The 17,081-nt window shown below is 37.5% G+C and overlaps 1 protein-coding gene across 4 annotated transcripts in view; it reads left to right on the forward strand.

The window, feature by feature from the left end:
- Positions 1-17,081, forward strand: part of LOC127421860 (small G protein signaling modulator 2-like) — a 111,241-nt gene that overhangs the window by 87,911 nt on the left and 6,249 nt on the right. For 2 of the 4 annotated variants that reach the window (XM_051665036.1, XM_051665039.1), the window contains exons 9-18: positions 1,324-1,391; positions 1,777-1,940; positions 2,281-2,416; positions 3,744-3,881; positions 8,556-8,715; positions 10,356-10,420; positions 10,543-10,688; positions 10,810-10,938; positions 14,239-14,421; positions 16,692-17,054. In XM_051665036.1, coding sequence (XP_051520996.1) covers positions 1,324-1,391; positions 1,777-1,940; positions 2,281-2,416; positions 3,744-3,881; positions 8,556-8,715; positions 10,356-10,420; positions 10,543-10,688; positions 10,810-10,938; positions 14,239-14,421; positions 16,692-17,054 — 1,552 coding nt within the window. The remainder of the gene's footprint in view (positions 1-1,323; positions 1,392-1,776; positions 1,941-2,280; positions 2,417-3,743; positions 3,882-8,555; positions 8,716-10,355; positions 10,421-10,542; positions 10,689-10,809; positions 10,939-14,238; positions 14,422-16,691; positions 17,055-17,081) is intronic. The other 2 variants (XM_051665038.1, XM_051665040.1) reach the window with 2 other exon arrangements.

Consider the following 17,081-nt stretch of genomic DNA (forward strand, 5'->3'; position numbering starts at 1 on the left):
ATCCTGCTATCGGTCAACAAGGTTATACAAGGTTGTATCTAAATGTAACAGAAATTATATTTTGATAGTGTCTATAAGAGGAATTGCAAAAGTTTAGCAAATTAGGCTAAAAGACAAAAAACAAAACTATGGTTATGGGCCCATTTTAGCAGAACAGGTTACCAAAGGTAAAATAACTTCAATAAAAATTATTTAAAACAGCTTTTGTTAATTTGTTCATAATTTGTTGTGTATTTTCACTGGGCCATCTTACCTGAACACTACAGTAGTGTAAGCATAGAGGGGGACATCCACCATTAAAATATATCTTTAGCCTAAAACCTTGTTTTTTTTTTATACTGTATATTTTTAACATAGAATGATAGAAGAGACCTGACTCAACACAAAACTACAGTAGTACTTTAGGAAATCGAGCATTATGCGGATAGACATCTTAATGCTGCTCTCTATGAAAACAATGGCTTAAAGGAATAGTACAATTTAAATTCTCTCATTTACTTTCCCTCCCGGCATCCCAGATATGTACAACTTTCTAAAAGATTTTTAGAAGAATATCTCAGCTCTGTAGATCCATACAATGCAAGTGAATGGTGTCCAGAAATTTGAAGCTCTAAAAATCACATAAAGGCAGCATAAAATTAATCCATATGACTCCAGTGGTTTAATTAATGTCTTTAGAAACAATATAAGTGTGGGTGAGAAACAGATCGTTATTTAAATTTAAAACTCTAAATCTCCACTATGACCAGCCCTCCTATGCATGAAATAAAAAAAGGAGATAAAGCAAAGGAAAATAATAAATAAATCATATTTGCATATTTGCATGTAGGTGGCGATATGTACAAATAACGTGAATCGGCAAAAAAGAAAAGAAGACCTTTCGTAAACGTGCATAGTAGGGCTGGTCAAACTGGAGATTTAGAGTGGAAAAGGAATTCAGTATTGATGTTTTTCTTACTCACACCTATCATATCACTTCTGAAGACATGGATTAAACCACTGGAGTTTTATGGATTACTTTTATGCTTCCTTTATATGTTTTTTGGAGCTTCAAAGTTCTGGCCACCATTCACTTGCATTGTATGGATCTACAGATATTTTTCTAAAAATCTTCATTTGTGTTCAGCAGAAGAAAGAAAGTCATACACATCTAGGATGGCATTAGGGTGAGAAAATGAGAGAATTTTCATTTTTGGGTGAACTATCCCTTTAATTTATCTGATTTAATCCTTTAAACATATTGCTTTGCAATAATACACACTGTTGCCAAATAACACTTTACTGTCTTTCTCCCACTTTCTCTCTCCCTCTCTCTCACTCTAGTATTTATTGGGACTACGCATTGACTGTGCCTTTAAGACAGATCGTCTGCCTTCATTGTCACCAGCGCCGTAAGTATAATAACGTGGAAAAGGATTTTCTCTTTAATCACTGTCATCACTGCCTGTAGTAGTAAACTGAGACCAAGAGGTTAATTGATCGGTGTTTCCACATGTTTGTAATAAATGTAAGATTTTACTATTAAGTTTGTAATAATTTTACATAATGTAAATTATAAAATGAAATAACTAAAATGTAAATAAAAATGCCCGTAATGCCCGTGTCTTAAATAAAATAAAAAAATAGGATCAGGAAGATTTATGATTTAATTTACATAATATGAATGTTGGAACTATCATTTTAAATAAACATTTGCATTGTTTGTTTACTATTCATTTAATGAAAATTATATATTATGTTTTTAAAGAAATTTTTATTTATGTGAATTTCTCTCAGCGGATTGTGGTGGCACTCTGGTGTTAGTAAGTCAGGATGGGATCCAGCGGCCTCCTCTCCACTTCCCCCCTGGGGGCCACCTTTTGGCTTTCCTGTCCTGTTTGGAGACAGGTCTACTGCCTCGGGGTCAGCTGGATCCCCCTCTCTGGTCACAGAGGGGTAAGGTGAGTGTTGTTTAGTGCCATCTTACTCCAATTTAATCAGCAGTTACTATAAATAACCTGCATCGGAATCTTTAATAGTTTTTAGCATTTGACATCCTTGTATTTTGAAGGAATAAATAAAATGATCTTTCTTATTAAGTTGATATATAAAAGAAGAGCATTTTCCTCTAACTTCCTCTAAGCTTTATTCCAGTCTGCTTGTCTGAATTCTAGCTTTTTGCGTGTTGACATATGGCTATGTTCAATTAAGTGTTTCTAATTAATTGCAAAATGTTATTTGAATAATGCCTTCTGTTTGAATACGATCGTGTGTGTGTGTGTGTGTGTGTGTGTGTGTCAGGGCAAAGTCTTCCCTAAACTTCGTAAGAGGAACAACACTGCCCGTTTAGTTGATCAGGACGGCGGGGATGGAGAGGAGCAGATCGCTGCAGACTATGTGTTTCGCATTGTTTATCCGGGACACTGTCACGACTCAAGTGAGTATCCATCCAGACGTCTATCCATCACACATTCATTTACTCATTTAACACTCCACCAACCAGGGTTCCCATGCATCCTGGAAAACCTGAAAAAAATAATAATAATTATTTGTTCTGGAAAATATTTTAGGTAAAAAAAAACAACCTTTGACTGTTTTGCTAAAAAGGTTTTTGTTACATGTACAAAAACATGGTAAAGATTGGGATAGGTGTCAAATACACAAATATGCATCACTTTGTCACTGTTGACGGCTGTGCATTGTGAAACAACATTAACAGTTTAGTCACAAACAAAGCCCTGTCACATACATTCTCTGCTCATCCTCTATCATCTCTGCTTTGCTCTGACAAAATAGTTTAAGTATTGATATAGTGCGAATTCAAAATTTCTTTTCTTTTTCATTACAACATGAGTGTTTTAACTACAAAAACATTTGAGTTGTAAACTTTAGACAATGAGAACGGTCGGACCGCTGATTTTGTGGTGATGTGGCCTTAACACCTCGGTATGTAAAAAAATGTTAATAATTCAAGGATCGGAGTCCGCTTATACCGCGGTAGCATGTAGGGCCCTATGATTTCTGCAATGCGGAGAACACGGACAGAATCACAGAATCCAGTCATAAAAATGGCATTAGTTATAAAATGGGGAATGTTTTGGAATTTGACATATTTGGGATGAAAATGTTTCAATGCACAATCTAAATAAAATTGCAATATGTCCTAGTGTGATTATGGTCCCATATCACATATCCGGGTTTGGAATGCGGAAGTAAATGATAGCAGGGAGACCGCAGAAAATACAATTGTTGTTTACCCATTTGCTACAAAAGTAAAAGAAAAAATCCACTATTATGCTCTCATAGCTTTTCAAAAGAAGAAAAAAAAAGAGAGTGGTGGATTACAGCAGTCAAAAGAAGGAAAGAGGCCAAAATAAGTTTGAATTACTAAGTTCAAAAAATTCCTTTATTTTGGGTCAATAAGTCTAAAAAAATGAAGCTTTTTTTTCTTTGGTTTTAATTCATTGAAACAGAAAGGGACATAACCCCCCCCCTTTAATTCGAATGCATCAACCGCTGTCTCTTCATCTCATTGTTGTTAGTGTGTTGTGTTCTCACGTTTCACTGTTTATGTGAAACATAACAGCCGCTGTGCAGGCTGCTGGGAGGGACGTGAGTGTTAGCTTTGGATTTTCACCGTTTTGAACTGGGTTTACAGTGCCTTTTTATATCAATGTGTGTGTGTGTGTGTGTGTGCATGTGTGATTTGAGCATGCCTTTTGCTACAGAGGCGGGTGCTAAACTGTGTTCTTTTATCACCCAAGCAGTCACAATAAACTACCACCACACCACGGGCAGTCGTGCGCCCTCTCTGGACGATGATGAGGAGGAGGAAGATAGACTTCACGCAATGATCTCAATGATCTGCTCACGGAACCTCACAGACCCTAATGTCATGAAAGGTTTTTATCACCAGTGACCCAGTTCATACACCCCCCCCACCCCATCCTTCTTTCTTTCCATTGCAACTGTTACCTGATCCCCACAGCAGCAGCCCAGCAGTGCAGCCGGTTGTTGGTCAGTGAGGGAACATTGAGCCACAGTTGGCACATCAGGCATCACGGTGTTCTAGTAACTCTTTAAGTTGGGCTGCTTTTTGTTGGCCTGACCTGTGTGCATGTAACCATGGCAACCATGGTGTAATCATTTGCAGATAGAACAAAAGCTAGGTCAAGTGAGGTCCAAGATATATGTTGTTTGTATGTTATAAGGCACCTATACCAGCTTTATCACTGGTGCTTGCAAAGGCAAGCCTCATTATTACTATTGCTCATACTTTGGGTTAGGGATTTGAACAACTAACCCAACAGACAGGAATGAAACCTCAAATCATGCAGTTTGTCTAAGAGATTCATATTTAGATTTTCAACTTTGCTGCCATGGTGACATAATGCTGTAAACCCTAAAACTACTGTGAAAACAAGGTTTTTTTAAATGAAGAATTAATGTAAATGCTTTTAGAAAATGTATAAGCTTCACATTTCTGTCTTTAAACATTCCAGAAATCTATACAGTAACTTTTTTTTAAAGAAAAGGAGGGACAAGTCATTGTGTAGGAAAAATTATATAACCCACTGAGACCAGAGCGTGACTGCGGTGTGCATTTTCCATTTGCCTTTTTGATTTTTAACTAGTAGCACCTAATAAACATGCAAAAATTCTTTTTAGAGCAAAGAGTTTTCCTAAAAATGTATGGCAACATCTGTGGACAACGTGACTAAGTTGTGAAATGTTAAATAATACCAAGCTGTAGAAACTTTTTTTTTTATCAGATTGCTTATTATGTTTCCAGGGGTTTTGGTTATTCATATTTGTGACGTTATAGACTACATCAGAAATTAGCATAATTAATTCTGATTCAAATTAATGTCCAGCATCATCCAATCACTGCCAACCATGTTAAAATAAAATTCTACATTATAAATTCTGAATCTATGTACTGATTACCATTGTCCCATGTCTGCCAAACATGTTGAGTGGTCAAAACATCATCTACAGCCTGAAACTGAACTTTTGACTGAATGCACTTACTTGCATAGAGAGCTATATGATGCTCCCTTCCTCCCTGTCTAAGGAATGACTTAACCTCCAGTGTGCTGTCTGTCTGCACTGGTCTCAGAACAGTTCGAAATGCACCTTATTTTCATCCAAACTCCATATAAAGCCTCTGAAATCAACATTTTTCAGCTTTTGGATGCATTCATTGATTCTCAGTGTGATAATGCACAGTAAATATGGGATTTCTAGGGAAAAATGTGCTAAAGTACACATTAGTGGACATTGTGTTTAGCAGCGTGGCATTTCGTGATAAATCACTCAAATTTTAAAAATGGAATATCGGATGAAACTAGAAACTCTAATATTTTAATTCAAACAGGTTTCAATGTAAAAACTTAATTAGGTTTCTTACCAGATACAATTTTGTTTGTGTTTCTCCCAAAGACAAACTCTGCTGTGGTCAGCGCCATGTTGTTTTATCTGGCGCAACCGGCCCCTGAGCCATATCTAGAGACTACAAAAATATTGAGATTTTGGATAGGATATTTTGACTTGGGCCTAGCACCTAGCACCTAGCAACCACTCAGAACACTCTAGCAACCACATAACAATGCCTTAACAAACAAGCAGAACACCTCAGCAACCTCATAGTTTTGCCCTGGCAACTGCTCATTGCAGCAAGCACGACTCTTGCATAAAATGTAAAAATCTAGTTCTTTAAATGTAAGAGAGAAATAAATCCAATCTTGCTTACATGCTTAACCTTATTTGTGTAATTGCAACTGACATTTACATAAGTCTGTATGTGTGTATAAGGTCAGTTCAGTGTACATCTCTCCCCCCGAGTCACTTCCCACAAATGTCGTCACTATGTTCTCTCCACGCCTCCGTTACTGGGGGTTACCTACGCTAGCCTTTTTCACAGTCGGGAAAGCTTTCACTGCCCTGCCACATTGTCGCACCACTGCACTGCCTTTGTTGTTCTCGCACATTACACAAAAACACCATCTGACTGATCTAATAGAGATGGTTTAGGACAGTGATTCTTAGCCGGTGGGTTGCGACCCAAAAATGGGTTGCAGACCAAAAACAATAGTAAATTCAAATATTAAAAGGCAAATAACCATATAATCATGCTTATCTACTTTTGAAAAGGAGGAGAAAATTATACCCATATCCCATAAACGATACCAATCAAACTCTACAGTATTTTGGAGCAAATTAATCTGTCACTAGGTAGAAGTTAGCCAAGTTAGGTAAATGCCAAAATGAACAGATTACATGACATGCCCTTATCTTTAAAACCCATTAACAAATCTAGGCAAGGTCCAAGAAAATACGACCCAGTATTACATAAAATATAATATTAGCTTGCGATGAGGATAAAAAATGTCTTTGTCGACCACAATGTGCAAAATGAATACATTTCAAAAGTTCAAAGTGTTGATTGTAAGGACATTTTGTGTACTTTTGTATGCTACACAATTTTGGTACTGTTTGGCTGAAGCATGATGGGTCCTGAAGCAAAACCAGTTTGAATCCACTGGTTTATGATTAAGGGACTCTGCACTGTTGGGCCAGATATTGGTGGTCAGGCAACAATTCTTCCAATTATTTGCTCTCTTTATCTTTTGCACTATTTGGTTGACATGAGTAAGTCCTTAGAGAACCTGTTGGTTGTTTTGGGGTTCCATCACTTTCTTTTGGTTTCGCTGCAGAATGCTCGAGGGGCTTTTGCATGTCAAATTTGCACATGTGTGTTTTATTTTCTTTATTTTTCTTTGTGGCAAATGTGCTCCACTGCTTACCTGTCAGAACTGTGTCTCCTCTCCTTATCAATTCTCTCTTTTCCTATTTGGTTTGTTATTTTTGTTTTTGATGTTCCTCTTGTGTTGTGCCGATTTTCTGCAATGCTGTTCACTGTAATTCTTCACTAACTGCAGTCACCTTTCATTATATCAGTTAGGTCCTGTGGGGTTCTGGTGTAGTAGACACATGAATCGTTCTGTGAACGCGTCGCCCATTTGATCATAGACTTACCAAAGTCCCATAGCCCATGCAAGACTTTTAGGGACAAATATTCAATACCTGCTCTCCGTCCACTGTTATTTTATGGTTACAACAAGGGAAGTTATGATGTATAGCAGGTCACCAGCTCCAACCTGAAGAATTAAGGTGAAGAGCATTTACTCATGTCAGTTTACTATCGACACTTTTGGCTCAGTGAGTTCATTATCTTCACATTTTATAAACTAAACACAGTATGCATTTTTCTTCTTTATTTATTTCTTTATTTTTGTCATGGTTTAATCGGATGCATCCAGCATGGTAGGAATGGTTACTGTCTGTCGTTCTATATTCCACTCCAAGCTCTACCAGTGCCTGGCTTGATTTGTGACACTCTGTGAATGATTGATTGATCGATCGATTGATTGGCAGGTCTCCTGGCATGGCATCCCCGCATCGTTTTACACCTTTTCCTTCTGTTCATTCATAGATGCATGTTTTTGATATCCTAACTTCAGGTTTGCTTTTATTAAATTATGTGTATTTAGGGACATCTGGTTAACAAGATCTGAATGCCATTTTTTATTTTTAAAAAGGAAGAAAAGTCTGAAAAGAAAAATAGGCTATAGTTAAATACCATCCAAAACAATAAATATGCAGTGGGGTGAAAAGTCTGAGTCCACATTGAAAATCTGGGATTTAAAATCTAATTTAAACCTAGAAATACACAGAAAGTTTGTAGGATTTAAAAAAAAAAAAAAAAACTGTAACTGAGAAGCCTTGATGTAAAATGATGAGAAATATGTACACTTGCACTATTTCTAGGTCACTAATCAAATGTAAACAAATGTATGACAGTAACCATGTTGACTCCAAAGTAATAAGGAAATCGTTTATTGACATGAAGTACACAAGTACTGTACTTCTCAAATCATGCTGGGATAACATGGATCATCAGGTTTTGCACAAGTGCATGCTGTCATTGAAGCAAAAGGGGGACTTGTCTAAGAAATATTTCAATTAATGTTAATTATTTCAACTTTTTACGCACTTTGTAATTTGTAAAATGTATTAAATTAGAACAATGCAAAATAGATGCATTTTCACTAGAGGTCTCAGACTTTTGGACCGTACTGTATTAAAAATAAAAACGCTCCATATATATGTCAATGCATTTTACTCTTCCTTAATTATCTCATGGTTGAGCTGAGGCCTGTAGCATTCAAATCACATTGTCTATGTAAATTATCTTTTATGCCCATTCTATTAGGTTCCACCAGACATTTATTGTGGAGTCTGAGATTTGAACCTAAATCACATGTGGTAGTGTTCCTCCATACGACAGTTTCTTATTTTATAATAGTTCTGAGAGGAAAGATATTCACCATTTTCAATGATCTGAATAATACTATTGTTAATATACTGTATCTAAAGCATATTTTCACAAAGGAAATATGTTTCCTCAAATGCAGTTTACTAGAGAAGGTTAAATATTGCTTATTCATCTCTATTTCCTATCTCTTTCTCTCGCTCTCTCTTTATCTGTCTCTTCCACTCCCACGCCCTTGCAGACCACGGGGACATGATGGAGATGCAGGGCTTTGGCGGCAGCCCGTTGTCATGGCAGCAGGGCGAATGCACCAGTCATATGTCATCATGTCTCTCCTGCTCCACCGGGGGCAGCAACCCATCTGTCGAGCTTCCAGTGAGCTGCACCTGTGTGCACGACCGGTGAGAGATGTGTGCATGAATATGCCATTAATGAGTGCTTAATATACAGATCAACTAAATCAGCTGACCAGCGTTCCTGCATTGAAAGCAGAGCTGGGTAATATAAAAATAAATATATACAAAATCAAATTGAAATCAAATTTCGAACTTTTTGATTTTATAAATCAGTAGTTGGCTGCATTTTGAAGAGTTTGAGATAAATTACAGCAGTGTGTTCTTCCACAATAGTCCATAACACCTTATGATATTTAACATGAACCATCAAAGAACAATACCTTTACAGCATTTATTATACATTTTTAGCATTAAAAGTTGTACATGTTAACATCAGTTAATGCATTATGAACTAACTATACAGCTGATAATAGTATATTTGAAAATGAACAATACCCAAGGTTAATAAATTCTGGAAAAAAAAGTGTTTTTCGGTTCATGATACCTAATACATTAACTAATGTTGTAAAGTCTTACTAATTAATTATTTAAAGATAGTGAGATAAACCTAAACACTTATATACATTTAATTAAAATGTCTATTTAATAAAAAATTCTATATGTGGCATTTCAAAAATGAATTATTAATATCATCTAATGCTTCTCGAAATACCCCATATGTTGTGTGTATTATAACATATTTATTGTTTATGGGTGATATACACTGCACTTTATTAAGAACAGTGTTGGGTGTAATCCAGTTACAAAGTAAATATAATTATTTTTAAAGTTAAAAAAGTAGTGTAATGCATTACATTTTAAATTTAGATTTACTGACATTCATTTAATTATTTTAAGTACATTATAGGGTTATGCTTATTTCTAATATATGATTTATGTAGAATACATGAATTATGGCCTGTATCACATCATTGTGAAGGAGAAATGTGAGGTGCTGAGTGTATGACTAATCAGCCAATCATGTGGCAGCAGTGCAATGCATAAAACTGTGCAGATACGGGTCAGAAACTTCAGTTAATGTTCACATCAACCATCAGAATGGGGAAAAATGTGATCTCAGTGATTTTGACCATTGCATGATTTTTGGTTCCAGATGGGCTGGTTTGAGTATTTGTGTAACTGCTGATCTCCTGGGATTTTTAAGCACAACAGTCTCAGTTTACTCAGAATGGTGCCAAAAACAAAAAATATTTAGGGAGCGGCAGTTCTGCGGACGGAAACACCTTGTTGATGTGAGAGGTTAATGGAGAATGGCCAGATTGTTCGAGCTGACAGAAAGGCTACGGTAACTCAGATTACCACTCTGTACAATTGTAGTGTAGTGAAACACGTCGAACGTTGAGGCGGATGGGCTACAACAGTAGAAGACCATGTCGGGCACTTTATTAGGATAAACCATAGTGTTCCTTATAAAGTGCTCAGTGAGTGTATACTGAAAAATGAAATGTTTTATTAAAAACTACACTTACAGCCGTTATATGAATTTCTTTGAATTTCTTTATATTTTAATTCTGTTTCCTTAAATTAAATTTTGAAAAATAATCCTACATCATGTTTGCTGCTTTAATTCAAATTCAATACAAATTCAGGAATTGGTTTGGAATTTAAAAGGCATGCTTAGTTCAGATTTAAATGGCACACATCCTTATTGAAAGATGTAACCTATGTTTCCCTTCTGTTCCCAGTATTCCTCTAAAGATGCTGTGCCAAAATATGAAGAGACAGATTGTCTCTCGAGCATTTTATGGCTGTAAGTCAAAAAAAGCTGTTTGTTGGTTAATTCAGTAATATGAATTAGTAATTACAATATGCATAAATAACCCTTAGCTGTGCATATTGTATCTAAGTACTCTTTTGCAATTTTTCAATCAGGGCTGGCCTATTGTCGGCACCTGTCCACTGTGAGGACTCACCTTTCGGCGCTGGTCAATCATAACATTGTCCCTCCAGACAAACCTTGTGAAGCCTCTGGGGGACTCAGCAAAGATGTGTGGAGTAAATATCAGAAAGACTGTAAGGTTAGTCTAGCACTTTTTTAACTTTGGTAACTAGAGGTTACTAGAGGTCAGTAAAAAGTACCATATGATGCAAATTTCTTACCCTCTCCACCTGTCGATTTTTTTTTTTTTTTTTTTTAAGAATTATAAGGAGCTGGAGCTGCTGAGATTGGTTTACTATGGAGGGGTGGAGCATGAGATAAGAAAAGAGGTGTGGCCGTTTTTGCTTGGTCACTACAAGTTCGGAATGGACAAGAAAGACATGGCTCAGGTAAACAGGAAACTTTAAAAAGGACTGATATGTTTAATTTCACTGTTTATTTCAATTGACTTCAGTTTTCTTTGGCCACGTAAAACACTGCAGCTAAATTCGGTTGTCTCTTCTCTTCTGAGTGATTAATCCTGTCCTGAACACACAGATTTCAGCAATATTAGAAGAGTGAAGCCTGAAAAATTCATGACAAACAAACTTTCATTAAATCTGCATAGTATATGCAGAACTAAACTGAACAAGTTGTTGTTTATTTTGACACGATTTTAGCTCTCTCTACAAAACTTGTTCTAACAGAAAAGGCTTGGGATGATGAAATGAATACAAACGTAGAGATATTTAGATCCTATGGTTCAGCACTCCGATACTTGCTTGAACCATCAGCTCCTGCCGGAAAACAGTGATGGCATGGGAGAGGAGCTTACCTCTATGGCAGGACGGGATCTAAACTGGTGCTGATGGGGTGGTGGGGGGGTGAAAACAACAAGGCATTACAAGTGATGAAAGGCAGCTGTGTTAGCTTATAAAGGAGAGGCTGGATAATGATTGGATGAGATGCCTGATTGAAAGAAAGCATAAAGATCCAGAGTCTTCCTGGTTGAACTACCGCTTACTCTTCCGTTTCTACCATAGTTGCTCCCACCTACCCTGCAGTCAAGGGGCAGTACATTGTGGTTCAGAGTATATGCTGTTTAAAAACAGCAGCCTAAAGGGTCATGAAACCCCAAAATAAATTTTTTGCAATATTAACAGATATGTACAGGTTAGAGGTGTAAAAAAATATTGTATCGCATTGTATCGTACAATACGACACTCACGATTTGAAATCATATGTATCATACGATACATAAATAAATGCATAAGTGTGATTAAAACCAAGCAATGCAACATTTAGAGTTGTGAAACAGTCTCCTCCCCGGAGAGGCGGCTCTGAGCACTTACAGGAAAGCAACTTGTCTACATAGGCGAGTTGAGAGCTCGAAGATAAATGGCAAACGGCAAGTAGATTGTAGCATTACAGCTTGTCGAATTTGCCAAACAAAGGTGTCATGTGCTACAGAACATGAAACGTCATTTTATGTACGCTGACATCACTGTGCAAATCGGTGGAACAGCAGAGAGTTGCAAATAACTTCTAGCCTCTCCCAGCCGACACCGAGTGTGATTACATGCACAGCAAGTTGCTCATAATTATCAAAAAACCAGCTTATTAAAAAAACGACAACGTAAGAAACCTGTGATTGCGTGAGACTTATTATTCCACCAAACACTCACTAAATATGAAAAGAGTTTTTTTTTTCTTTGCCACAGTCACTTTTAGCTTGCTCACTGGGCTTTAGACATGATTTTCTATAAAGTTGCTTTGAAACGATGTGCGTTGTGAAAAGTGATGACTTGAATGTAGACAAACAAATTTTTCTCAAGATAAACATGAAAATTGTGAGTTTTTCTCATAGCAATCTGCTGATAAATGCAATGCTGTTGTTTAAGTTCCTTTATAATAGAGTTCTGCTTTATGTTGCCAATGTCAGATACTGTTGTGTCACATAAGATTTAAAATACATTTATGTTGAATCCTTTTATGTTTAAGCAAAAACATTTTGTGGGCTTTTCATTCTTTCGGTTTAAAAACTAAACTTGAAGCAACATCATAAAATATGAGGTATATGCGTAAACTCTTAAGTTGTGATTGGTAGTAGAGTACACTAATACATAATTCAGCTCTGAGCATTTTCCCACATTATTCATGAGAAGGAACACGTCCATCCAATCACTGCACTGCCTCATGCATGAGCTCGCATTACAGCGGAGAATTCAAAATCATACGTGGACTTGACAGCAGTTCCTAGCCCAGATATGAGAGCGGAATTTTACACAGAACACTGTGGTGAGATCGGAATCACTGGTCAGAATGGACCACAGTCGATAAACGGACCGGAGCGAGCACATTTGTTGGCCGAAGTTCTGCTACTGGCGTTCCAAACATGTGCTTATTCCATCTTGTCTTCTACGTAAGTCTGATAATGGAAAGGAAGACAATGATGAAAACCGAAAGTCACGTCAACTCTCTTTTTGGTTTCCTTTACATCGTGCGAATGTTGGCAGGATTTAGGCCCACAGGGTTTAACGACTCTCCGTCATCAAGACAACAAAGTTTAAATAGGTTAGTAAGCAATTTTATCATGTTAGAGTCATGTTAACCCGTATTATGTTTAAGTATTGCGGCTGTACTTTTGAAACGGTGTGTAGTTAATGTTTTGTGTATTAGACCCGTTTATGCAATTTTTATTTTTTATGAAATTATTTTCTGTGGTAATGAATATTGTGCCACAAACACTGTCAAAGTTGTATTAAACCTGAAACATTCCTTGTAAGAGTAAATATCTATGAATTTATTCAAGGTCTCTAAGCAGTCCTGGATTTGGTGGCAATGCCTGCTTTGACTTCATTCTCAAAAGTTTGAACAAAATATTTGAGTCATTGATTTGCAAACTGTTCTATCACCTTCACTCTTCACTCTTCACATGTTCATACTTTTGTGCCATGATTGATGTACAGCAAAGTGCCACAAAACTCTTTTGCTTTTGTTTTCTCTCACATTTTGAAATTCAGACATCTCTATATCATGAGTGAGCGAATTAGTGTGTACCCACTATCCACCCACCTTTTTACATATTTTCACACCCCTTTCATGACCCTTTTTTTTTTCTGAGCTGTGAATGACTTGTGCTGAACTAGGGGGTTTCGTGACATTTTAAAGAACATAAACAAAACACAGCGCCTCTGTCGATGGTGGTTTACTATAACAATTGCGGGAAAACAATATGTCTATTGCTGCAAATGTTAGTTTGGTCAAAAATAGATAATGGCTAAGGAGTTAAACTGTTGCCATCTACGTTTCTTGTTTACAGCCACGAGACCAAACCGTTGCTATGGTCATCACTAGTTGACCTACTGCAGGTTCAGGGTAGTGGTAGTGACTTGTGTATTCCGTATACACATGGAACGATAATTCAGGAGACTCGCTCCTGAAAATAAATCCGGTTGTAATAGATTTTTCCTAGTGTGAATAATGGCTTTACTGTCTGTTATGCAAGAACAGATTTTGGCCCTTAAAGGTCCCCCCAAACATTTTTAGAAGCCCCCACTTGTCCCACATTTGAAATGTCCAAATAATGAGAAATTAAATTGCAAAAATGAAAAATTAATTTTCAATTGCGAGATATGAAGCTAAATTGGCCCTACTGGCCCAGGCCATAATCCATCCTTACTGATATGCTGTACATTTGTGTTTTGTAGATTGATGAGAAGATCACAGAGAGGTATCAGCAGGTGAAGCGAGAGTGGAAGGCATGTGAGGTCATTGTGAAGCAGCGGGAGAAAGAGATGCAGTCGGCCATCTTTGCCAAGCTGTCTTCAGGGAGCAGTATAGACAGCCACATCCTCAAACTCATCCACAGAGACTCCACTATCAGCAACGAGGTTTGTTTAGTGTTTTCTTTTTTTTTTTTTGTTTGTTTGTTTGTTTTGTGTGTGTGTGTGTGTGTTTTGCTTTGTTTTTGTATTGTTTTTCATTTCGTTTTTTGTTTTGTCATTTCAATCGATAGCATTTTTTAATCAAATTAATTACAGGATGTGCCGATTAATTAATGGAATTAATCACAATTAATCGCATACCAATATTTACTGTGAAAGGCCTCCAAATAAAGATAATTTAGTATAATTCATATACATATACTGTGGCAACAGACATGCATTTAGACAATACAAAGAGTGTCTTTAAAAGTTAAAATATTATTTGTTTTATTTCCATATCATCGAACATTACCCCATTATTGGCCTGCTTCCTTCTGCGCTGTTTTTAATTGTTGGTCTATTTACTCATGCATCTGATGGACACTTTTAAAGCGTCTCACTTTGGTTGCGTCTTGTCATACTAGATTTGAGTGTCTGTAGTCATAACAGCTGTGTTTTTAGGTGGCTTCAAGGGTGGATTATAAACTGGGCCAATGGGTGGCCCGAGACCTCAGGCCGAGAGGCCCACTGTAGTATGACACTCAGAAACAAGGCACCTCGAATGCAAAATTGATATAGAAAGTTAAACAGTGCTTGAATATGTGCCAGCCATCTTATCCTTCTCAGCTTCTCAGGGCTATGCCATGCTCCAAAAGCCTGAAAACCATAATCAGAGGCCCTAACAAAAATGTTTTATATATATATAATACTACAATAAAACTATCACACAGCATATTACAAACAATTATGCATTTTAGCAAATCTGCTAAAATATGCATGAAATTCTGCATGAAAAATAAAGAGTAGCGGTAGTTACGTTTGAGTGCCATTTGTTAGTTATCAGCTATCCCTTTAAGAGAGTAAGATATATATAGTATATTTAGTAAATGAATCACAAACACTGGAGTAGTGGTACAGCAAAAAGGAAAGCCAAGAGTCGAAAGGGAGACTTTTTTTACAAAATGTTCCTGACATTTTGATTAACTTTAAGGCTTTTAACATTTTGAAAGGGGTTAGAATGGCAAAAAATTATTTTTTTAATATTACAGCAGTGGTTCCCAACCCTGTTCTTGGAGGCCCCCCAACACTGCAAATTTTGGATATCTCCCTAATCAAACACATCTGATTCAACTAATTAGCTCGTTACTAGAGACTCTTCGACCTGAATTGGGTGTGTCAGATAAGGGAGATGTGCTTTTTTGGGGGGCCTCCAATAACACGGTTGGGAACCACTGTATTACAGTATTTCCAGATACCTTAAATGTGTTTCTCTTTTTTGGTCAACTTTAGTCTAGGTCAGCTTTACATTTACACTATTGTTTTTGGAACCCAGCCAACCTGAATATTATATTATGCAATAGTAATATCTTTTTGTCCTAAATCTTCATTTTCTCCCATTATTTTAAGACTGTTCGATTAAACCCACCAGCCCTTATTTCGCATGAAGGAAGATCTTTGAGATTCTGTTTCTTCATTCTATCATCTGCACAGATATAAAGTAAGCGGGCGTCTTCTTCTCTGTGTCACTGTGTGCCATTAATACTGCGTGTATGAACCCATAATGACCAAGAACATTTGCCATTACGCAAATATTAAAGTGAGACAGGAGCACTTTGCGTTCACTATATTCTTTTGCGGGAGTTTACCGCGAACCTCCACAGACAGCGTGTGCATCACAGCACTTCAGAAGCGGTCAATCTTCATATGCTCTTCAGGCGCTGCTCTGAGTGCAGTGCGTGGTGCGGCTCAGTGAGTCCATTTGGAGTGCTCACATAATGCATTAACAATGGAAAATGAGACACAAAAATGCGTCGTTCATGGCATTTCTAGATTCGCTTAAAATTCCTTCCCATTCATGGTGCATATGTTGAGGCAGAGGAAGGGGCGGGCATGGGGGAGGGGCCTCCAGGAGCCTGATGCCTCAGGGTCTCGCAGGACCATGATCGGTCCCTGGGTCACTGTGTCAAGTTAAACGTTGTTTGGAACTTTGGAAAACATATCTTAATGAAATGTACAATGGATTTTTCCTGAAATTCTCACATTGCCTATTTAATTTCATACCCATAAAATACTCCTAAAAGAGTTTACGTTATTTTGGGACATTTGATTGTTCACACCTTTGCTTGGAAGTACATTTGGAGACTTCAAGTGAACTTCAAGTGAATATCGTTCATTATAGGTATATCTGACATCATGTAGCTTCATCATACCCTTCAACCCATCTCCTCTCTCCTTAGGTATTCATGTCAGTGGATGAGCCTGATGCAGGGGGTCACGACACCTCGTGTGAGGGAAGCACACCCACCTTAACCACTGTGGTCACCCCAGCTGTGTTAGCTCCAGATGAGAGGCCTCTGGTTGAGTTTGACTCTCCAGACTCAGGCCTGCCCTCCTCCAGAAACTACTCAGTGGCGTCTGGCCATTCCCAAATCACGTCTAGCATCGATGACGGGCAGAGCATGGAAGAGGACACTACACCCACTGGAGGACTAGAGGAGCAGAGTGGACGGGACTCTTTGAGTGAGGACAAACTCTGCAGTCAGTTGGACAAACTTGTAACCACCAACGAGGGAACAACACCATCCTTCTCTTCTTATACGGTACATTGGCACACTGTTGAGTTGGGG

Source organism: Myxocyprinus asiaticus, chromosome 31 (assembly GCF_019703515.2).
Source record: "Myxocyprinus asiaticus isolate MX2 ecotype Aquarium Trade chromosome 31, UBuf_Myxa_2, whole genome shotgun sequence".
In the NCBI taxonomy this organism is placed as follows: Eukaryota; Metazoa; Chordata; class Actinopteri; order Cypriniformes; family Catostomidae; genus Myxocyprinus; species Myxocyprinus asiaticus.